General features: G+C 34.7%; 1 protein-coding gene across 1 annotated transcript in view; it reads left to right on the top strand.

Annotated features, from left to right (window-relative positions):
• Window positions 1-2183: 2183 nt before the first annotated feature.
• The window catches only part of LOC130049767 (uncharacterized), a 60123-nt gene continuing 37225 nt past the window's right edge, over window positions 2184-25081 (top strand). Inside the window, exons 1-3 of the mRNA XM_056147758.1 lie at window positions 2184-2299; window positions 2398-2763; window positions 4714-4785. Of these exons, the coding sequence (XP_056003733.1) occupies window positions 2184-2299; window positions 2398-2763; window positions 4714-4785 (554 nt within the window). The remainder of the gene's footprint in view (window positions 2300-2397; window positions 2764-4713; window positions 4786-25081) is intronic.

The raw sequence follows: 25081 nt of genomic DNA, 5'->3' as shown, positions 1-25081 counted from the left end.
ACCTTAAAACAGATATCCGACGTCACTGTGGATTCTGATACGCTTAATAGCTACCATTACTACGACCCTAGGTGCTGAGATTTGACATAAATGAAAAAGATGGTCGCGTTCTAAAAGAAAAAGAACGCAACACAACAATACTATGTTATTCAGTGGTAATTAAAACATTGTGTTTGAAATAAAGAAAAAATCTCTCCTCATTATGTAATTATCCTCACTTTTCGATGTCACATGTGGTTATTTTGTTTTTATTTTGGTAAATAGCAAGGACTGACTGATGAGGAAACAGTTAACAAAATTTGAAGAAAAATATTCCATTTACATACCTTGCACCATGACTTACTGTTGATTCAAAAACTGGACGCCGATATTATCTTTAAAAAAGGATATACATGTACAAATGATTTATTCGCCGCCTTGTCTTAAAATCATATACCAACAATTGTAGATAAGTATACGTAGCAGTAAAGAATGAGGAGGGAAACAAACACTCCAGATATCAAGTTGACCACACTGCAGTGTAATAGTGGGGCAGATTATGTCAAAAATATGTAAAAATCTTGCATTTAATGATGCAAGCATGAAATTTGGCATGCATACTCCTCAGACATCATTCTTTCCAGAAAGAACGTTAGCCACCTGAAAAACTCAATATGGCGGCCATTTTTCAAGATGGCGTCTGATTCGTCAACAAATTAAATTTCTGATGATGAAAGCTCTGTTAACAGTTTGTGTCTCGATACAACAGCATATTTCCAATTGTAAATGCATATATGTGGTTCTTCATCATGCATGAATTGGAAAATGTGTGCTTTTGGAACATTTAGTAGGTTGTATTACCCATTTATGTGTCAGTTAGAGGAATCTGAAGTTCGTATTTCGGAATCTTCTGTACCATGCTTTTAAGTCCTTGTTTCGTTCCTTGTTATTGAGGATTTATCTTCTGTAAGTCTTTTTTGTACCTCTCTAAGGATTAAAAAACATTAATGGTATTCGAAAATAAAAGTGTATGTCATGGCACAACCAGGGCACTCTGGTGACATCACTACTATGAAACTCAGCATGGGGTTCAATACCAGCTATACCAAAAGTTTCTTAGTATAGTGTTCTAAATACTATCCGACTAGCCCCAAAAGCAATTGTTTTGTTTTATGGTCAGATAGTCGCGCCTGAAGAGACAGAATGTATCAACGCGGGAAAGCCGAGCCAAGGGTAACGGCGCATTTGTTACCCGGATGGTGTACAGATCGCGCGGAACTTAAATGGTATTGGATGAACGATCGAGCTAAGTGTAGGTACTTTGATTAATCCCGAACTTAGTTGTATCCCATATTTCAATGCGCGTTTTACAATTTCAGGTGGTAAAAGGATAAGCCCTCGACCTTAAGTTGATTATATAATAGTATATATTTGATAGTTGTTAAAATCATGTCAGAATTAAGACCGTTCGCACTCACACTTCAAACTGACTGGAGCAAATGCTGTTTTTGTCAGATGGAAAAAGATGAAGATTTGAAGCACCCACTGGCTCGTTGGCAATGATTGTGATGGGTATACAATGATCGCTCGAAATATCCCTCTCTTTAAAGTAATCAATCGGATGCCAATGAATCTAGAGCCAGACATATTAGACCAGGGAGGAAGCATAGAGGAAATCCTACGCAAAAACAAAGCTAAATATCACCAATGATGTAGGATTCTGTTTAATAATAGCAAATTCGAAAGGGCTAGGAAGAGAACTCGAATTAAAACAAATGATCACGATGAAGACATACCATCAAAAAGGGGGCGTTTAATTATTCAGCATCGGGCGTGTTTTTTGTGTGAAAAAGCAGCTCCACTCTCTGGACTACGACAGGCAATGACAATGGAAGTCGATAAAAAACGTAATGAATGTGCAAGAAACTTGAATGATGGAAAATTGCTAGCTGTGTTAAGTAGTTGTGATGTTATTGCACAAGAACTTAAATACCGTCGCTCTTGCTTGACGTCCTTATACAACAGAGAGAGAGTGTGTGTGTTTCTGTCTAATCTACAGAGTGAGAAGGAACAATCTGTCTCAGATAAAAACGTTCATCCGATAGTTTCTGTCTGGTGCCAACACTCATAATGAGGTAGATCATGAACAAACTGGACAAGTACAAAGGACTTTCATCGAAAGGGTGGATAAATTGTATGACACAATGAAAGAAATGGGTAATCCTTTCACGGAAGACACAAATGAGCTGTTAATATTAGATACCAAAGAGTGCTGCTCATCCAAGTGCCGCAGAGATGGTTGCAGATCACGTTGTCAAAGGTAAACAAAAGTTTGATAACTTTTTGAAAAGTTTACATGAAGGAGAGAGGTCCAAATTCTATGACACCATCAGGAAAAACGGAAACGGTCTTTTTCAGGCAACAACCAGATCCATCATCTAAACACCTAAAACAGAAACATTTGAAGGAAGAATGCCAACTTTTTTCCAAACTGTTCATATCCTGTCAGTCAAGAGAGTGTGATTTCCAGGAATTTTTTAAACATGAAAACCAAGCATTCCTTGCGTCACTTAGTGATAACGGAAAACTTCTCTCCTGTCAGAAGTCTCAGCTTGTTCCACTACTTGAAGATAAAATAACACTGCCAGACGTACTTCCAGGTGTCGAAGTTATTATCATTAATGGATTAGATTTGGTTAATGCTAATCCACCTCGAACATCCAAAACGTTTGAAGAATATGCTATGAAGAAATTTGCTTCCAAGATCCAATCTTATTCTTCAAGGTACTTGAGGACAGACATTGTTTTCGATGTTTACAGATCATGCAGTTCAAAAGCAGAGATAGGATCTAAAAGGGGCGTTGGAGCTAGACGCAGGGTAACCACTTCCGGTAAAATCTTTGGATTGAGTTTGGACAAGGCAAAAATCTTAGATGGATTCCTGTTCATGACATCTGCACTGTTATTGGGCCTGAAATGTCTCGTGGAATATTATTTTTCCACGCTTTTAATGGTTGTGACGTGATTTCATCTTTTCGCGGTAAGGGCAAGAAGACAGCATGGCAAACGTGGAATGTGTTTCCACAAGTGACAGAGGTATTTACCAAGCTAAGTCACTATCCACTCAACATAAGTGATCGAGACCAAGAACTGTTTGTTATTACAATGTACGACAGGTCCAGTTCAATTGTGCATATTGATGAAGCTAGATTAGATCTTTTTCCAAAAAAAACAACAACGATCTGATGACTCCATTCCACCGACACATGCGGCTTTGATCGAACATATAATTGTGCGAGATGGAAACTGTTAGTCCGGGGGAATGGGGCTGGGTCAAGAAGGGCGATTTGTGGGAAATGTTGTGGACTAACCTTGTCCCAATTGCTCAGAGGTGCCAACAGTTGACAAAATGCGGATGCAATACTGAGTGTCGTGGAAGGTGCAAGTGTTACCGTTTGAGCCTACCGTGCACGGCTATGTGTAGCTGTAACTGTGAGCAGTAAAATACCTGAATACATTTTTGCAGGCTCAGAAATATTATTTGAATTTGAATTGCGGAGTTACTGCTTTGATTACACATTGCTGTACATGTGTTATTTTGACATTGGCGACGGTCTTTTAAAAGAGCCATAGTCTTGATTTTATTACTGCAGAGTTACTGCTTTTCATATTATACTTTTGTATCATTGAATATCCTTATCCTTTTTGTAGTCCGGTGTTGTCTTTATTATGACCGGACTTATATGGCTATAATTCACCATCAGCTGGCAATTTTTAAAGATGACCGCTAACTATAGAAGTCGGAACTTTTTGATATTAGTGATTTCTTTATGCATATAGAGTTCGATTTTTGGGTTTGTAAATAAAGTGTGTGCAGGGTGCGCAAAGTTTTCAATATTGAAATTTTGTTGTAAAAATTATCAATTTTCCTTGAAATTCTGTACATTTTTTTTACTGTAATTCTATTTTCAAAACTAAATGTGTACATTCTCTGGTATCTAAGGAAAGCTAGGGCCATATTCTACTTAATGATAGTCACATTTTTTAGTTTCAATGCATGTTGGACACCATAAAAGCGTATTTAGTCGAGATCGGTTATGTTATTTTCATCATGGGAGCCATCTTGGATTCAAAATGGCCACCAATGTCGAAATTGAAGTGGCTAACGTTCTTTTTCCTAAAAGTGATATGTATAGAGCATTTGTGCAAAGTTTCATGCTTGCATCATTAAGTGCAAGATTTTTTACAGATTCTGCCCCACTATAATGTTAGACTAGAATCGCTCAAATTATTACTCTGGTGTATCCAGGGGTCGGTGTTTGCCCAACTATCTATTTTGTATTGCTTATAGGAATTATGAAATTGTTCGTTATATTCACCTTTCATTAGTATTTTGTATACCACCGTAGCGAATAAAATATCTGTGAAAATTATAATTTGCTGTATGAAATGGATACATCATTTTTCTCATTCATTTCTAGAGAAAACACATTTTTATTGAATCATATGATGCTATTTTTCTGAATTATAATCATTTTCCTATGTTGAAAGTACCAACAATGCAATACCACCTTGCTTATTAAGCTCATATTGTGATGAAGTAGAGTAGTAGTTATGAATCGTGATACTCGTTGTCAAAACCATTTTTAAAAACGTTGGTCGCATTTTCTACTATATCAGTGTTATATCAGATACAGCATTAACACTAACTATATCAATTTCTTTTTCTTTCAGGAGTCTGAGTCGTAATCAAATAAAAGAGATACCAGAGACAGCATTCTCCAGTCTCGTGAATTTACAAGGGCTGTAAGTGTATTTTTGTTTTAAATTTGAAAACGAAACAAAATTGATATAACAGGATGATCCTCTAAAATTGAATACCTAATAGAAGAATTCATATTGAAATTTACCAGCTGATTCATTTCAGCCTCTATCACATGCACACACGTGTAACCTACCAAGTCAATGGTAATTTGCAGTCACAGTCTACTAGTTTTAAGAACCGCATTAACACCTACCAATTTTTAAACATGGTGCCATCTATGTTAATTTATTAAATTGTTGTTTTCAATGCATTTAAAGAGAAATGCGAGTCAGAAATTTACCATATATTAGTAACTGTACGCTCCACGACAATTTCAAGATTTTAAGTACAGAGGGTATTGTAGAAACGATCGAGCCAGTAAGTGTGAGTTGGAGTTTTGAGTGTGTGAATACAGTTGTTTTGCTCGGTGTGGATTTGTACATCTCTACTATAAAGATATTCATAATGTTTTTCACATATGATACAGTTGATATCATTTATTTCATTCAATTTTTTACGAATCAATAGTAGCCAATAGAAAACATAATCAATGGTGATCTATATTAAAAAGAATCAATAGTAGTGTATAGTAAAGATAATTAATTGTAGTCTATGATAAACAGAATCAATAGTAGTTTGTAGTAAACAGAATCAAGTTTATAGAAAACAGAATCAGATCGTAGTCTATAGTAAACATAATCAACAGTAATATATAGCGGACAGAATCAATCTTAGTCGATAGTAAGAACAATCAATTGTAGTGTATAGTAAACAGAATAAATAGTAGTTTGTAGTAAACATAATCAATAGTAGTCTATAGAAAACAGAACCAGATCATAGTCTATAGTAAACAGAATCAACAGTAATATATAATGAACAGAATCAATAGTAGTCTATAATCCCGTGAAGATCCTGGTTAAAATAGGTCCTCATTATCCCTTGTTTGTCGTACAAGGCGAGTAAATGGGGCTGTCCTTCGCATGAGACCGCAAAGACCAGGGCCCCGTGTCACAGCAGGTGTGACACAATAAAGATCCCTACCTACTCAAAGACCGTAAGCACCCAGCATAGCAGTCTGTAATATACAGAATCAGTAGTAGTAGTTAACATTATCAATAGTCTATATTAAACAGAACCAATAGTATTATATAGTAAACAGAATCAGTAGTAGTATATAGAAAACAGAATCAATACCAGTCAATAGTAAACATAATCAATAGTAGTCTACAGTAAACAGAAACAATAGCAGTCTACAGTAAACAGAAACGATAGCAGTCTCTAGTAAACAGAATCAACAGTAGTCTATAGTAAACAGAATCAATAGTAGTCTATAGTAAACAGAATCAATAGTAGTCAATAGTAAACATAATCAATAGTAGTCTATAGTAAACACAATCAAAAGTAGTCTATAGTAAACAGAAACAAAAGTAGTCTACATTAAACAGAAACAATAGCAGTATATAGTAAACAGAATCAACAGTAGCCTATAGTAAATATAATCCATTGAGGAATACAGTAAATGTACTACACAATCCATCATACTATGTAGTTTATGTTATAAAGGGTATTAATAAAGATAAATCATAGATGGTCGTAAACAAGTGAAAACCATTCAAAACGGTAAACAAAATGAATCGTAGTGTGTATTTAATGAATCCATGTAACATCTGAAAGCAAACTAGATTTGTGGTTACACAAATCATTTTCAATTTTATATGATCACGATATCAGCATCCCGACAACCATCGTTTTTATGTCCGAGTATATGGCGATCCCATTTTAAGCTATGAGGTTTATACGAACAACATATTGTAGGTATGCTTTCAAGCAAATTCCTTTGTTTATTGTGTTGAATTTTACCTCAAAGTATCGTTTTGAGATTAAATTATGTTCATGATCTTCACCCTTTCATCTTAAAGATTAGATTAATCATACCGATATATGTTTATTGATACATGCTTTGATTTTTGGTCCGTATTTGCCACGGCTCCATTTATATTTTGATTGCTAACTTTTCGTTTCATTTGTACTGGTCTGTACTTCTGCTACTTAACGGACAGCTTTGACCTAGATTGTTTAACAGTCGGATGTTTATTTCTTGCTGTGTACTACTTGGAATTCATTGACACATGCGACCTAGATTATTCTAAACCTCAATAGTACGTTCTGTTGTAGAAAGATGGTTGTATCATTGTCTTTCAAGGTTGTACTACTATTATAAATACACTGGAACTCTGATGATAAAAAAATCCGATTAGAAAAGTTCTGGTTAGACACTTTAAGCATTTTTATAATCACTGTTCGTTATCTTCCCCTTTCTTTCAAAACTGGGAATTAGGATTTCGGAATTACTATTTCTGTGTGTGTAGATTCTGTTTGGCACGGATTTTTATATTAATTGTTTAATTACTGTAAGATAGTATGTTGCTATTGTTACACTTTCTTTCAATTATTATTTGTAAAGAAATCCTATTAATTGTTTTATTGTCTATGTTAGTAAATTCTGCTGCCATTTTATCAATAATAAGTCTGACCCATAACAGTACTCAATAAGGAACAAGTCTTATGCATGTTGTGTGTTGTTGGTTTTATCGGCGGTTTTCAGTACTCTAAGATTATATTGAATTGCAGTCGTTTTCTATCATATCATCGGTTGTGTTCGTCATTGGTTATTACTTCAAATTTGTAATCAAGATACTGAAATTTCCAGAGCCGATCGTCAATCATCTGCCATTAAGAAGTGAGAGTCGTGCATGTTACTAAATGACTTTACTACGTATAGTATATGTCGCGGTGGGATCTGACGCACTAAACAAATATCATTGCTTCGGTCCTAAGCGCTACGCTTTCCGATAAATATTGAAATAAAAGATGATCATGTTCTGGAAAAAACGAAATGCAAGAAAATCACAGTATCGTTCAGCGAAAATTTAGAAATTTAGTAAATGGTGCTCGAAGTAAAAAAAAAACAAACACCTAAAACCCATAAAAATCTAGTTTGTGTAGGTGTTATGCGATTGATCAATGTTAATTATCTTAACTGTTTCACGATACATCTAGTTAAAGTTAGATTCTATTTCGGTGAATACTAAGGACCGACTAATGAGGGAACGGTGATCGAAATACAAAGAAAAGCATTTCATTCTACTTTGACGCACTGTTAATTTAAAAACGAGACGTTTATGTTACCCGAAGAATGATATACAGCTGATATATTCGCCGCCTCAGCTAAAAATCACATACCAACAATTATAGATAATTATACGAACCAGTAAAGAATGAAGAGGAAACAACTTCGAAAATGATAGTCACCACACTGCAGTGTTGATGTTAGAGTATAATCGCTGACATTATTGGTGTTTTTATGCCACCGTAACAAAGACAATATCTGTGAAGATTTTGATTTGCTGTATGAAATGGTTACACCATTTGTCTCATTTATCTCTAGAAAAACATATTTTATTGAATTATGTGATGGTACATTTCAGAATTATCATCAGTGAACTATTTTAAAAGTTCTTGCATAACAATACTGCCATGTTTTAAGATCATATTGTGAAGAAATAAAATGTTACTTATGATTCGTGGTGCCCGTTGTTGATTTTTTTTTTCTAAAACCGTTGATTGTATTTCCTTTGTTGCATCAATGTTATATCAGAAACAGCACCGACACTAAATGTACACATTTTTTCCCCAGGTGGCTATATAAGAATCAGATAATAAAAATACCACAGACGGCTGTAAATTTGAAAAGGAAAGAAAATCAAGATAACAGGATGGTCATCTAAAAATAGATACACGATACATCGATGCATATTTAAATTTAACAAATTATACATTTCAGCGTCTATCACATGCACGCAAAAGCCGAAAATCATGTAAATGTCAAATTGCAATCAAAGTCTATTACTTTTAACAACGATATCCACCACATTGACACTTACCAATCTTTTCATAGGTAGTCATTCATGTTACTTTCCCCAGAAAATTGTTTCCAATGTGTTTTAAAGAGAAACACGAGTCAGAAATATATATGACAGACTGTTTGTTCCCAGAGAATCTCACTATGTGGACATTAGATACGATATTGTAGAAACGATTGAGCCAGTAAGTGTGACTTAAAGAAATGAGTGTGTAAATACAATTGTTATGTTCGGTGTGGAATTTTAAATATCTGCCATAAAGATATTAATAATGCTTTTCGCTTATAATATATTCAATATTATGAGTTTTATTCAAAACAGATAATTAAAGGCAAAAAATATTGATTTTCTGCAGTGGTGTTACACATAATTCCAACTGTAAATAGTGCAAAATGAAGCTCACAAATGTTATGAATCACACAAATTAAGAAAGATGAAAGGCTAATTTATGAAAGGCGACGCTGACGCTTATGTAATGAATACGAAATTGAGAGTAGGTAAACACAAAACCCTATTGATGATATAACAGGTGAAATCAGGTGGCAGGGTTTGTAAGCATATCATTTTGATAACCATGTACAGTGGATTCAACGCATATTATTCATGTAATTGAGCTACATCCACCATGTACGATTCGATCCCTCAATAAAACCCCACGATTGTACATTGGTCTATCCATTTTGTTCAAAAGCTTAAAGTTTTTGAAAAAAAATAGGTCAAATTCGGAGGTTACTTGGTCAAACGCGTTGATACCATAACGAAGGAATGGGCATGCTGCATTTGAATATCAAATATTAAATCCTTATTCCCATGGTTCAAACGATATAGGCAATATTAATGTTTTTGAAAAGAAGATCGAAATCCTGGGTCAACAGTTCCGGTAACAAAAAAGTGTACTCTAACTACGCATCTATATTCATAACATGAGAGCTGCATTCCTTTTGATTAAAAAGACATAGCTCAGTTAAAAGATTTCGAATAATTGGTCAAAGTTCAAGGCAAATGTTATTAGCTCAAATATCTACACCAACATATATGTTCATCATACATTTATATGTGAAATATCAAAACCCTGTCCCTTGTTTCAAGAGATATAACCCTGGCTAACGTTATTGAAAAGCAGGTCAGTGTCCAAGGTCACAGGGTAAATACTCTTTTTACCAATATAATCGTATCTTCATGAGACAAGTATATGTCAAATATCAAAACCCTATCCCTATTGTTTCAAAAGATATAACCCAGGTTAAAATCTTAATAAGTATCCACAGTAGCGGTAAAGGTCAATAGGTCAAAAGTCTATATACCAAATCAAAGGTCTCTTAATGAGACATCTCTTTGTGAAATATTACCCCCACCCCCTCTTCGTACAAAAGTTTTAGCCCAGGTTAAACTTAATTCTTTTTATATAACACCAACGCCGACGCTGACAACATGCTCATGACAAATGCTCTCGGACAGTCGTCGTGACGATCTTAAACTATCGTCCGTTACAACTGCTGTTGCTTTATCAAAATATTTCGTTAATGTAATGGATTTTGCTGAATCTCTGTTTTCTGACAAACTGCCCGATTTCGTAGTACAGTCATATCAGTTTTAACCAGTCAGGGATGTGTGACAAGCAAATAACGGTTCTTCATGTGAAGATGGTCTTGAAGATGAGTTTACAGATCAAGGTATCTAGCCGTCAGATAGGCACACTATTTTCGCTACCGTTTACGTGATCGTCATAGAGGACTGACGGCTGGTGTTATCGGTCGAAGGAAATGCTTACTTGTCCTAGGTTCCCGATTTCACCTCTGCTGCGGCCAGTGGTCCGTCTTTGTAGAGCCTCCATTTATATTTCTATTGGTAAAACTTTTTCGTTTTAAAAGTCATAGGGGACGATTTTCAAAATTAATTTGTTTTGCTCGAAAATGTGTTCTTCAAATATTTAATATATGTAGATAAATTAGTCATACAAAAATCGTAAGGTAACGGACGTTACCGATTGCCAAATGTTGCTGTGGTATGAAGTATCAAAATAGGATGATTACTTATCGTCCTTGCTTGATAAGGTCAAAAGAGACCAGTTTGACGCAATATATTGTATTTGCTTATACTAAAAGCTGCATATTTTAGACATAGAATTGTACAACGTGCTTACATTCAGCTGTAATGGAGCAAGTCAGTTGTTTCAATGCACTTTTGTCCTAAGTATTCAACGTCCAGATTGACTTGGGTGTGAGATGTACATCATGAACACAGAACTCGAAGTTGTGTGATGTGTAATCATTTCCCGTGATTACAGGGGTTGATGGTGATCAGTCTCGTTCATATCATATACACTCTACTTTAGCCAACATAATGGGTATATAGGCCTATGCAGTTCCAACCATTTTCAACTACAGACCAACTGCAAGTACGGTGAAGACGAGAATATTCTGCAGAACATTGACTGCATTGGCCTAATGACAATGGTACAGAGATTTATAACTTAGTATTTACATGTTTTAATTTGTCAATGAAATTGAACTATGAAATACTCACATCAAGCTCTTCTGATCAGTATGTACTCTCTAAATATGTAAGTAAATTGAAGATTAATAGGCCTAGATCTAACTCTATATGTTGAAAGTTGCAGTATCAAACCCCCCTTTCTGTTTATAAAAGGATGTCCAGAGAAAATATGGCGCGGTATTGAAATTACAAGTTTATATATCAAGTGAAATAAAATAATGTTTTACAGTCATACAAGAGTGGAGGATGATTTTTTTTAATGGCACACATATTTGTTGTTTGGTTTCCTTACTAGGGACGAAATGAAAAAAAAAATTGTAAAGTGATAGCGAAGAATTATTCTTCATATAGGCTCTAATGTCGCAAATTTGATTGTAAAATAATCTTTATTAGCCATTTATATTTATTGATTATAATATTCACTTGTTAAACTGAAATAGCTGCATACATTGGATGTAAAAATCCTAATAGAAAGAAATTCAAAATACGGCGCTCATAATGAGTGCAAAGGAAATTCTGATCTGTCTATAAGATATATCCAAATCAGGGTGGGATTTAGGCACGTAGAACCAAAGGGGGATAGGGATGGTGCCAACTTTTTTGTCAGTCAACTTTCAACATGACTCCCCCTTTTGATAAAAACAAACACACAATCCTGCGTATCTGAATGTGGTTAAAAATATTGCAGGTAATAAATATCTACACTGGCAGAAAAAAAGAAACTGTGCATTATTTGATATATCAAAAAAAAAAAAAATAACACTGAAACAATTTTATTTTTTGTAATACTGTTAGCAAATGTATTCATTAAAACATTTCATAGTCCATTAATGTTAGCTTCGAATAACGTCAATTTCAGCACACTCGAAAGGCACTGGTATTCGAACTTGAATTAACAAAGTCAATACCGCGTGTGACCACCATTTGCATTCACTAAAGTGTTCAGAAATACTTGAGGGGTGTTGTTCTAGATGTTTGTTAAAGCCTGGCCTAAATCAGCCAATGCCACTGGTTGATTTGGTAAACGGCGTAGACGTCGTTCCATTTCATCCCAGACGTGTTGGATCGGCGATAAATCGGGGAAAACAGCTGACCAAGGCAACACATCGACATTATGTTGAATAGAATAGTCCCTGACTACACGTGCAACATTTAACCTTGCATTGTCTTTCTGCAGTGTGTTGTGATCTTGCTGTCTCTGTATGAAGGGTATCACATGACACCAAATGATTTCGTCTCGATAGCGTACGCCGGTGAGATTTCCATTGACAATTTGTAGAGGGGTCCTTCCACGTGCTGTTATTCCACCCCACACCATAACACTACCTCCACCGAATTATCGACGTTGCACAACATAAGCGTCCTGATACCGCTCCCCAACGCGAAGATACACTCTACAATGGCCGTCACTGCTATCCAAATTAAATCTGGATTCATCAGTGAAAAAGATATTGGTACAGTCCTGTATTCTGAATCGCAGATGTCGTCTACACCACGCTAGTCTAGCGATACGATGTCAATGGAGCAGTATTGGGTGCACCGCTGGACGTATTTGTCTGATGTTGTGCCCGCGCAGACGATTACGCACAGTTCCTGAACTGATTGGTCGAAGTCCAGTAATGCTACGAGCAGTCAAACTTGCTGTCTGGAAACGATTTATCAGGTGCACAAGTCTAATGTGGCTGTCCTGTCGACGCGACGCCACTCGAGAACGCCCAGAACGTGGTCGATCCCGAGTGTTACCAGATTGTTGGAAACGTCTCCATAATGACTGGATGGTTTTCTGATGAACTCCAAAGTGTCTTGCTGCGATATTTTGTGTAATTCCTGTTTGAAGCATCTCAACAGCACGATTACGTTGGTTTTCGACCATTCGTGGCATGAATGAAGGGTAAATTTTGTCAAAACTAAAGTGCTTTCCTTAACGAATAAGATGCAAACAAACCTTTTACACTTCTTACTCCAAACAGTCTTGGCCAGTAAAACTAGTGCGTACGAACACTTCAATAAACATCTGTTCATTAACCATGGGAAAGTCCGTGCATCTCAGTTGGGTACAATCCGATATTGTTAAAAAACATCACCTGTATCGATTGTTTAGATTTTATAAATATAGACAATAAATAAAACAAATATACTAAATTTTATAATGCACAGTTTCTTTTTTTCCGCTAGTATATACTTCTCTTATTATCATCAGATAATATAATCTGAAAATTATCATCCAATACATTTATCATTATTTCAACTGATTCGGAATAAATAATATCTTGATCGATCTCCAATATTGTTCGTCCTCCGATGAAAAATCGTCAATGTGACTGGCATTTGCATTAATTATGAGTTCAAAGTAATATCCTTGCATAACAAACGCCTCTAGTTGCAAATTAATCATATATGGCCTTGCTTTTGTTTTGATTCGCAAATCTGATTGTGGTCTCTTATGAAATCCCAAAATCTGGGAATCTGGAACGATAATCGGGTAACGCTTTTCTAATCAAAGTACCTTAGCACTTCAATTTCTTAGCGTTAATATCGTTATTAATATAAAAAAAAGCATTTTTATGAGGAGTCTAATTAGCAAAGCTGATAATTATAGAGAAAAAAGGCATTGTTGAAAAAACGTCTCCTATGACATTTAATGAGGAAGGAACGGGACCTGATTCGGACTTATGGAATTGTTCGTGTCGTTGGTCAGTTCGGTGGGTTTTTTTTAATTCTAGTACTATCGACAATTCTATAATATTTTTCTATCGTGTCAACGATAATGGTAGTTCATTGATTATAACGTTGTAACCAAGACATGTGAGCTCAAGATCTGTTTGTCACCCGCTCGCCATGAAGAAGTGAGAGTGTTGCATTTTAGTTAATAACATTAAACAGATGTCCGATGTCGCGGTTGATTCTGACACGCTAAATAGCAGCAATTGCTACGGCTTAGGCGCTAAGATTTGACTGAAAATCACATTCAAATAACAATAGATCAATTTATGTAGCATGGCAATAAATAAGGAGGAAATAACTTCAGAAATCAGGTTCACCATACCGCAGTGTTGATGCTAGACTAGAACCATACACATTATCAATGTCTTTTATACCAAAATAAGAAAGAAAATATTTGTGAAAATTGTGATTTGCTATATTAAATGGTTACATCATGTCTCACTTATTTCTAGACAAACGCACATTTTCATTGAATCATGTGACGATATATCTCTGAATTAGAATCACTCGTCAATCTTGAAAGTACCAGCAGAGCAATGCCACCGTGCTTTTTAAGCTCATTTTGTGAAGTAGAGTAGTAGTTATAAATCAGGATACTCGTTGTCAAAAACGGTTTTTGAAAAACATTATATCAGAGACAGCACCGAGTTTACATATATGCATTTGATTTGCATCCAGTGCGCTGCATAACAATCAAATAGGAGATATACTACAGACAGCATTCTCCAGTGTCGTGAATTTACAAATTTTATAAGTGTATTTTCTTGTAAACTTGAAAACGGAACAAAATCAACACAACAGTATCAATTTCTAAAAATGAATACGTAACACCTCAATACATATTAAGATTTACCAAATTATGTCTCTATTACATGCATGCAATATTGAATTATCAAGCCACTGTGAATTTGCTGTTAAATTCTATCAATTTTAACACAGATATCCACCACATCGACACCTATCAATCTTTAGACATGTTGCAATCTATGTAAGTTTCCCCAGAAACGTGTTTTCAATGCATTCAAAAGAGAAATGCGAGTCAGAAGCATACCACTGACTAACAACTGTATTCTTTAAAGCAATCTAAATATTTTCTTGGTACAGAGGATATTGTAGAGTCAATTTATTTAGTGTGACGTGGAGTTTTGAGTGTGAATACAATTGTTTTTGGTCTCTGGAATTGTACATGTCTTCTATAGCAATATTGATGATGCTTTTTGCATATGATATATTCGATAAAATTTGTCTTATTTAATTTTACATCAAACAGAATCGATATTAGTATATAGAAAACAGAATCAATAGCAGAGTATGGTAAAGCCAAAGACAATCAATAATATTATATAGTAAAAACAATCAATGGTAGTATATGGTAAACATAATCAATAGTGGTCTAAAGTAAACAAGATCTATAGTAGTCAATAGTAAACAGAATCAATAGTAATATGAAAGGTGAAGATAACGAACATTGATTAATCTCATAACTCCTACAAGCAATACGAAAAGACAGTTGGGCAAACATGTACCCTTGGACACACCAGAGGTATGAACTATGTCAGACAGCATTTGACCCAATGGTAGGTTGCATTGACGAACTGGATCGTTGTAACGACGATAGAATTTGCGAAATGCTGACTTCAATCGAGACTGTTGAACCACTGTACCATCAACTTGTTTGTCAATAGCTTACATCGATTTAAAAACTGAGCACACGCAGAACAAGTTCTTGCGTATGGAATCAGTTGAGAGATATAAACAACATATGTAAGTGATAATGGAATATAGCTACATAAACATGGGAAGCTGACGGTGGAAAATGCAAATACAGTATCATTGCATCCTACTTGACATGTAGTTCCTAGAGTTCTGATACAAAATACGTCATGTAAACGAACTGAAGTGTAGTGCGATTGACATTTGTAAGAATTATACTTTGTCCGTATTATCCCTTGTATTGACATTTTTCGTTTAATTCCTCAGTTAAATGAATAAATAAATATTATTATTATTATTATTAATATAAGTACAGGGGTTTCAACCGTCTTAATTGAAGTCAGCATTTTTCAAATTCTATGGTCGTTCTAGTTTGCCAATACAACATATTATAAGGTCAGATGCTGTCTGACGTGTTGCATACCGATTATCAGAGTGTTCTTGACACACTGATTTTGACTACGGATACCTCCATTTACCTGATCAGTATATAGGGCTCACGGCGGGTTTGGCCGGTTGACAGGGTATGCTTACTCCTCCTAGGCACCTGATCCCAACCCTGTTTCCAGGGGTCCGTGTTTGCCCAACTATTTATTTGTTTTGCTTATAGGAGATAAGAGATTGATCACTGTTCGTTATTGTCACCTTTTATCATTTGCATGATGACATAATAGTCACTCGATATCGTCACCTTTTATGATGTAGGAAACTTGACTAGTCCACAGGGGAATGAATTGAGTGTGATGAGACTCTTGCTTAAAGACGAAAACACAATAATGGACATCGATCATATGAAAGACACAGTATACATTATGTCACGTTTAATTTACTTTTACCTTACATTAACAGCCAATTAGGTATAAATCAGTTTTGCACAAAACTTTACTCTGTTCCATAGAGTTATAATTACGTTATTTGAAGAAGCCACAGCTAGTGTATACTTGAATTTTCAACACCTGAATATAGCATAAACTATATGATAATGGATGCTGCCAATTACAGGCTCTTAAAACCATGACAAGTCATGGTGATATACCTTCGAAATTAAGCCGCAAGTTTCTTAAGTTGAAATTTACATACAGATGAATATATACCATCAACATAAGCAACATTATTCGTCACGAAAGGTGAAGATAACGAACAGTGATCAATCTCATAACTCCTACAAGCAATACAAAATAAATAGTTGGGCAAACACGGACCCCTGGACACACCAGAGGTGGGATCAAGTGCCTCGGAGGGGTAAGCGTCCCCTGTTGACCGGTCACACCCGCCGTGAGCCCTATATTCTGTTCAGGTAAACGACGTTATATGCAGTAAAAATCAGTGTGCCAAGAACGGCTTAACAATCGGTATGAAGCACGCCAGACAGCATTTGACCCAATAAAAGAGTTCAGCCGTGTATTTCAACTTTTTGCAAGCCCAAGTCTACGTCCAGTATTTCCTACAAATATACTTCTACCATTACATCCAAACATTGTAATTACAAAACCAAATCTTGCAGCGCCTAGACATATACTATCTTATCCTTAATTCCCCTATGTGTTCTTGTTCTTTGTCTTTTTTCAACTGTAATCCAGATGGACATGTCATTACTGGTGATGTTGATGTAGTTGAAAATTGGGATGCTTACTCCTCCTAGACACCTTATCCCACCTATGGTGTGTCAAGGGGTCCGTTTTTGCTCAACTATCTATTTTGTATTGCTTATAGGAGTTAATGAGATTGATCCCTGTTCATTATATTCACCTTTGATGACGATATCAATTCACTTATCCTAAAATGTCCTAAATACAGAGAACTGCATTCTTCCGATTAGCGACATCACTTCATCTCTATTTTGAATTATGTAGGCGATTATAGCAGATGATTTGTTAAATATGGAAAAGATTTGTGTACATTGACAACATGGATTACACGTATAAAAGGGATTTTAAAATATCGCATTAGAGATATCAAAACAAAGATATGTACCCTTTATCCTTTTGTGTTTAGTAAACCAGAAGTGATAAAAGAATCAGATAGATTCACATAAGGAATATGTTTTAATTCCAACTGACAACGCTTGTAACATCTTTGTCGTTGTAAGACTCATTATTAAAATTGTATCGAACTTGTCATGAATTCCACTTTTGGTGATTATGCGTATACTCCAACTGGTTTTTTTTAAAGATGAAGTTCTTCAAAACCATGCTTCAGTTTTACACATATTTAATATCTCAGTCACTATGTCGGATGAATAGGAGTTACCGTACCTATACTGACTTCCTAAACGTCAGAAAAAAACACTTTACAAACTAAGATCTATTGCTGAGTCCAGTTAAGTGTTTTATCAAGTCCCTGTCTTTGCTAAAAAGAGCTGTGAGGAAAAACTTCAAACGTACTCTGCAATACATATGCCTGTAGTGGTGAAATAAAATGTGGATTAAAAAATCAAAAGAACTTGAAATCAACCCTCGAGTTGCTTGTCGACCATCCCTGACTGATTCAAACTGGAATGTCTGTGCCACGAAATCAGACATTTTGTCAGAAAACAGAATTCTGTCTATATCCATTAGATGAACGAGATACTTCGTTAATGCAATAGAAGTAGCTGTTTGGTTTTTTTTCCAATATCCAAATATGCACCAATTTACATCTACAGGTATAACCGATCTATAATATGAAAAGGGGAAGATAGCGAAGAGTATTCAATATCAAAACGATATTTTGAGCTGAAAATCAACAAATCAATTAACGTTTCTTCACATGATGATCGTCTTGAAGAGGAGCCTACGGATCAATATCACTAGCCATCAGATACGCACACATATTTAACTACGGATTACACCGTTTACTTGTTCGAGGTATAGGGCCCATGGCGGTTGTGATCGGGGTACATGAAACGTTTACTCCTCATTCGCACCCGATTACACCTTTAGTGCGGCAAGTGATCCGTATTTACTAGGGCTCTATTTATATTCTTATTGCTAAACCTTTTTCATTTGTACTGTTGTGTACTACTTGCACTCAACTGACACTAATCACCTAGATTGTTCTAGAGTTGGATGTTTATTTCTTGTTGTGTACTACTTGCACTACATTGACACCAGTGACTTAGACTGTTCTAGATCTCAAGGGAACTTTCTGGAGTGGAAACATGACGCAATGGTTGCATCATTGTCTTTTAAAATACTAGTAATAAATTAATGTCTGCTATAAATAGACTGCAATTCTGATGACAATAAAAAAAAACTCTGATTAGAAACCCTCTGGTTAGACACTTTAGGTATTTTGAATTATTTTCATAATTGGGAATGCGGATTTTGGAATTACTTTTTGTGTTTGTAGATTCTGTTCGGCACGGATTTCATATTTCATAGGTCGACAGGGAATGCTTACTCCTCCTAGGCACCTGATCCCACCTCTGGTGTGTCCAGGGTTCCGTGTTTGCCCAACTTTCTATTTGGTATTGTTTATAGGAGTTATGAGATTTATCACTGTTGGTTATCTCCACCTATGTTATGAAATAAAACATAACATGGGGAAACATATGCTTCAATGAATCCGCTTTGCAACTAGATATATATCTTATAGCATAGGATAAAATCGGCTTGATCCGCTAGGTAATCAAAAGTAACCCTTCTTATTAGTGAACAAAACCTTTCCAAGTTGATGAAAACAGAATCATAAATTGACTAAATCAATGTTATCGTTAATGTCCAAAATTAAATGGAATTTCAGGTATACATAATCAATAGTAGTCTAAAGTAAAGAGAATTAATTGTAGTCTATAGTAAACATAATCATTTGCATTCTATAGTAAACACAATAAAAAGAGTATATAGGGAAGCGAATCAATAGTAGTTTAAGGTAAAATTGATACAAAATCTAAACCGAATCAAAAGTAGTCTAAAGTTAAGAGAATCAATAGTAGTCTATAGTAAACACAATCATTAGTAGTCTATAATAAACATAATCAATAGTAGTCTATAGTAAACATTATCAATAGTAGTCTATGGTAAACATAATCAATAGTAGTCTATTGTAAACAGAATCAATAGTAGTCTATGGTAAACAGAATCAATAGTAGTCTACAGTAAACAGAATCAATAGTAGTCTATGGCAAACATAATCAATTGTAGTCTATAGTAAACAGAATCAATAGTAGTCTATAGTAAACAGAATCAATAGTAGTATATTGTAAACAAAATCAATAGTAGTCTATGGTAAACAGAATCAATAGAAGTCTATAGTAAACAGAATCAATAGTAGTCTATAGTAAACAGAATCAATAGTAGTCTATAGTAAACAAAATGAATAGTAGTCTATAGTAAACAGAATCAAGAGTAGTCTATAGTAAACAGAATCAATAGTAGTCTATAGTAAACAAAATCAATAGTAGTCTATGGTAAACAGAATCAAGAGTAGTCTAAAGTAAACAGAATCAATGGTAGGCTATTGTAAACAGAATAAATTGAGGACTGCAGTAAATTTAATGCACAAAATAAATCCTAATGTGTATGTTATGTCATAAACGATAACAATGAAAATAAATCACACATTATCTTAAAAAAATCATGCTAGTTTACATTAAAGAGAAAGTTAACCCTAACCACATTGTTGCTTTTATGAATACAGTATTAGTTACTGATATCGTCAATGACAGTCTTTAAGAACAAAAGAATCCTTGCCTAGCGATTAATCTATCATAATCTATCATAAAATTCAAATCTACCGCCGCTAAGAAAGCGGCCGTCGAAATTTAATTGATGACGTCACACCGACGGTTACGGTTTATTCATCAGCAGCACTGTAAACATAACAAATCACGAACAGTTAAGTTTGGAGTCGCTTAGCTTTAAGCCAGTTATTTTGGAAGAAGAAATTAAGAAAAGATGGCATTCAGTCAAGTCGCAGACCAAGCAGACGGTAAACAGTTCTTCACACAAATGTCTCGAATCTCAACTTGTCATTACGCAAATGATGGTCAACATTATACATTGTCTTTATTTTCAAATGACTTGGTGGGATCAGGAAATTTAAAGAAAAACAATTTCTTTCACATTTCCCCTGGGTATTAATTCGTGCAATTAACAGCTTGACAGGAACCTATGCGTAAAACCTTGCATATGTACATCATTGATGATCTTAGAATCTCATCAAAACTGAAACAGACAGTGTGACATCAAAATCATTGATTTTCGTGGTCTTGAATGCAAAAGAGTTTCACATCATGGCAACCTCTATAGAGAGGAATTTCAACTTTCAAATTAGTAATGATGTTTATCTAGGCCGTTTATTAGAAGAAAATTACGACAATTTCTTTTAATCGTATAATTAATCCTATCATTTATCATGTAAATGATTTGGATTGCCTTCCCCTTTAAGCAAAGTATGTGCTAGTATAGAAAAACAGAAACAGTCCTATTATATGAATATCAAAATAAATCTGGGTATACAGTACACAAAAACAGTCTTGATGTTAAGCAAAAAAATCAACCCCAGTGTATAGGAAGCAAAATTAATCTAAGTGTATAGTAAAGAAAATAAATCATAGAGTACGGAAACAAAATATATCCTAGTGTATCCTAATCCTAACCTTAAGCCATGAAATGATGTAAACTTTGACAGTAATCTTAATGTGGTGTTACACACGTCAGTTGTCATCTTTATATTATCGCGATATCAGTAACCCAGTAGTCACCACATCCATGTCTGACTATATATTATGTTTCAAGCTATGAAGGTTTATACGAAGAGGGCATAGTAGGTATACTGTCAAGTAGATTCCCTAGTTTATTTCGTTGAATGCAATGCGAAGACAACTAATAATAACATTACTTCATACTATCGTTATGATATCTTTTTTTCCATTATCTTCATATTTTCATCTTAACGATCATAGTAGTTATAGTATGCTTGGATATTTGAAGAAGTGCTGTCACAAGACAACATAGCTCGCTTGGAAGTGTGTCTCTTGTTAGAGCATCCCTTTAGTTCTATGAAAATCATTTCAAAATCCAAGGTTACTAGGTTAAACACTTTGATATCATATCGAATGCCTTATTTGACGATGAAATATCAAATCCCTACCCCATTGGTTCACACGATATTTGATTCAATTACTAGCAATGCTAATATTTATGAAACGAAAGCAAAAGTTCATGGTCAACAGATCCGATAAGAAAAGAAATTAAGTATAATTGCCCATCTTAGTTATAACATCAAAGCCCCATTCCTTTCCGTTCACAAGGTATAGTCCAGTTACAAGCTGTCGGAAAGTTGCTCAAATTTCAAGATAAATGTCATTAGCTCAAATATCTACACCAAAACATATATATCTTCATGAGGCATTCGTATGTGAAATATCAAAACCCCTTCCCATTAATTCAAAATATATAGCCCATGTTCACCTTATTGAAAAATAAGTCAATGTCCAAGGTCACAGCGTAAAAAGTCTTCGTATCGATATAATGGTGTCTTCATAAGGCATCTATATGTGAAATATTAAAATTATGTCCCCTTTGTTCAAAAGATATAACCCAGTTTAAAGTATTTAATAAGTAGGTAAAAATCCTAAAGATCAATAGATCAAAAGCCTTCTTACCAAAACAAAAGTTACTTTATAAGGCATGCCTTTGTGAAATATTAAAAGTATGTCCCTCTTGGTTCAAAAGATTTAATCCTGGGTAAATCTTGTGTCTTCAAGTGTGATGCCGACGCCGACGCCAACACCGTGATCTTGACAAAAGCTCCCCGAACAGACATCCTGACGAGCAAAAATATCGTCAGTTACATATCTTATTGCTTTTTCAAAATATTCCATTAATTTAATGGATATGATTGAATATTTGTTTTCTGATAAACTGTTTCATTTCGTAGTACAGCCATATTAGTTTGAGCCAGTCAGGGATACATGACATGTGAACACGGTTCTTTATAGGAGGATAGTTTTGGAGAGGCGCTTACAGATCAAGACATCTAGCCGTCAGATAGACACTCTTCTCGCTGCCGCTTACTTGATCGTCATAGAGGGCTATTTGCTGGTGTTATCGGTCGATGGGGATGATTACTCCTCTTACGTTCCCGATTTCAACTCTGGATCAGCCAGTGATCCGTGTTTGTCTGGCTGCTATTTCTATTTCTATTGTTAAACCTCTTTCGTTTTTAGTGCGGAAGGAACTTATGGGATTATTCTTGTCGTTGGCAGGATCGGTATTTTTTAAGATTCTAATATTATCAAAAATTCTGAAATAGTTTTTTATAATGTCAACGATAATTGTAGCTCATTGATTATAACGTTGTAACTAAGACATTGTGAGTTTAAGACCTGTTTTTCACCCGCTCACCATTAAGTAATGAGAGTAATGAATTTTAGTAAATGACATTAAAACAGATACCCTGTGCCGCGTTGGATTCTGACACCCTAAATTGCAACCATTGCTACGGTCTTGTGCCTATGGTTTGACATAAAGAACTGAACAAGATTGTTACGTTATAAAACAAACCGTAATACATACATACCGTGCCATTCAGCGGTAAATAAGAAATTGTGTTAAAAGTATAAAAAAAAAAACCCGGTGTGGCTTAAAATCTCATACCAACAGTCTTAGATAAGTATGTGTAGCAGTAAAGAATGAGGAGAAAAAACTTCAGAAATCAAATTCACCGTACTGCAGTGTTGATGTTAGACTAACAGCGCGCACATCATTGGTGTCTATTATAGAAAATAGTAAAGAAAATATCTGCAAAGATTAGGGTTTGCTGTATTAAATGGGTACACCATTTGTCTCATTGTCAAAAACGTTTTTTTGAAAACGATGATCGCATTTTTTCTGCGATATTCTGTAAGTTTATTTTCCTTGTACATTTTAAAACGAAACAAAATGAACATAATAAGATGATCCTAAAAAATAGACACGTAAAACAACAATATATATTGAAATTTACCAAATAATTCATTTGAGTCCCTATCACACAGGATTAAACTATCACCCCAACGGCAGTTCACATCCACAGTTTTATAATATTAACAACCACATCTACATTTGACAATTTTAAACATGTTGTCATCTATATCTATATCAGTTTCCCCAGAACTTATGTTCAATGTATTCTAAAGAAAAATACGAGTCAGAAATATACCATAGACTGTTAAATATATGCTTCACGACAATGTCAAGAGTTTTAGTACAGAGGTATGGTAGATATGATTGAGCCAGTAAGTTTGACTTAGAGTGTTGATTGTGTGTATAGGATTGTTTTTGCTCGGTGTGGAATCTTACATCTTTACAAAAGAAAGATTCATAATGCTTTTCGCATATGTTATATTCGATATCACCTGGTATTTCATTTTAGTCGAGTTCCATTTTCCTGTTTTATTCTATTTTGCACCAAACAGGATCGATAAAAGTCTATAACAAAGAGGATAAATAGTAGTATATAGTAAACAAAATCAATAGTAGTCTATATTAATCATAATCAATAGTAAACAGAATCATCTGTAGTCTCTAGTAAACAAAATCATTTGTAGTATATAGTAAAAAAAATCAAAAGTAGTTTAAGCAAACCAATTGAATTGTAGTCTATAGTGAACATAGAACATAGCTTAAATTTAAAGTTTAGAACATAGGTTGGTCGAAATGCGCATATTGTGCATCAAAATTGGTACCGTATAAATTTTACATAATGACTCCCGGGTCGAGACCTCTGCTGGTGGATTATTAGTCCCCGAGGGTCTCTACAGCCCAGTATCTAATTACTTCGTTACTATCTTGAAAATACGAATGTATATTTAATTGCTGTGATAAAAGTTAGAAATTCATTTCAAAATTAAGAATTATCTCCCTCATGCATAGCTCTTATCCTTACACGAATTTGACTCCATTTTTTTGGCACACTGTTTTCCCCTAAAATAGCTCTTACAATTTCAGTATTTCGGATTTCAAAAATTCCGGTTGAGCATCACAGTAGAGACATTATTCGTCTAAACGCACATATGGCGAATCAAAATTAGTACCGTATACGTTTTTCATAGTAAACAGAACCACAAGTAGTATGTAGTAAACAGAAGCAATTGCTGTCAATAGTAAACACAATCAATTGCTGTCAATAGTAAACACAATCAATTGTTGTCAATAGTAAAGACAATCAATTATTGTCAATAGTAAACATAATCAATTGTTGTCAATAGTAAACATAATCATCTGATGACTACAGTAAACGTAATATATAGAATACATCCCACTGTGTAGTGTATGCCATAAAGAATAGTAATAAAATAAGTTATACTGGATTGTAACCAATATCAATTTTAGAATATACAACACAGAATCATTCCTACCATAATGAAAAAAGAAATTCAAACCGTACATACAGTAAGCATAAATAATACTAGTGTAAAACAAACAAAATGAAATCTTCGAGTTTAGTAAATAAAACAAATCCTAGTACATGGTAA

Source organism: Ostrea edulis, chromosome 8, assembly GCF_947568905.1.
Source record: "Ostrea edulis chromosome 8, xbOstEdul1.1, whole genome shotgun sequence".
Lineage (NCBI taxonomy): Eukaryota > Metazoa > Mollusca > Bivalvia > Ostreida > Ostreidae > Ostrea > Ostrea edulis.
Note: the sequence above shows the minus strand (reverse complement) of the source record. Positions and strands in the feature narration are given on the sequence as shown.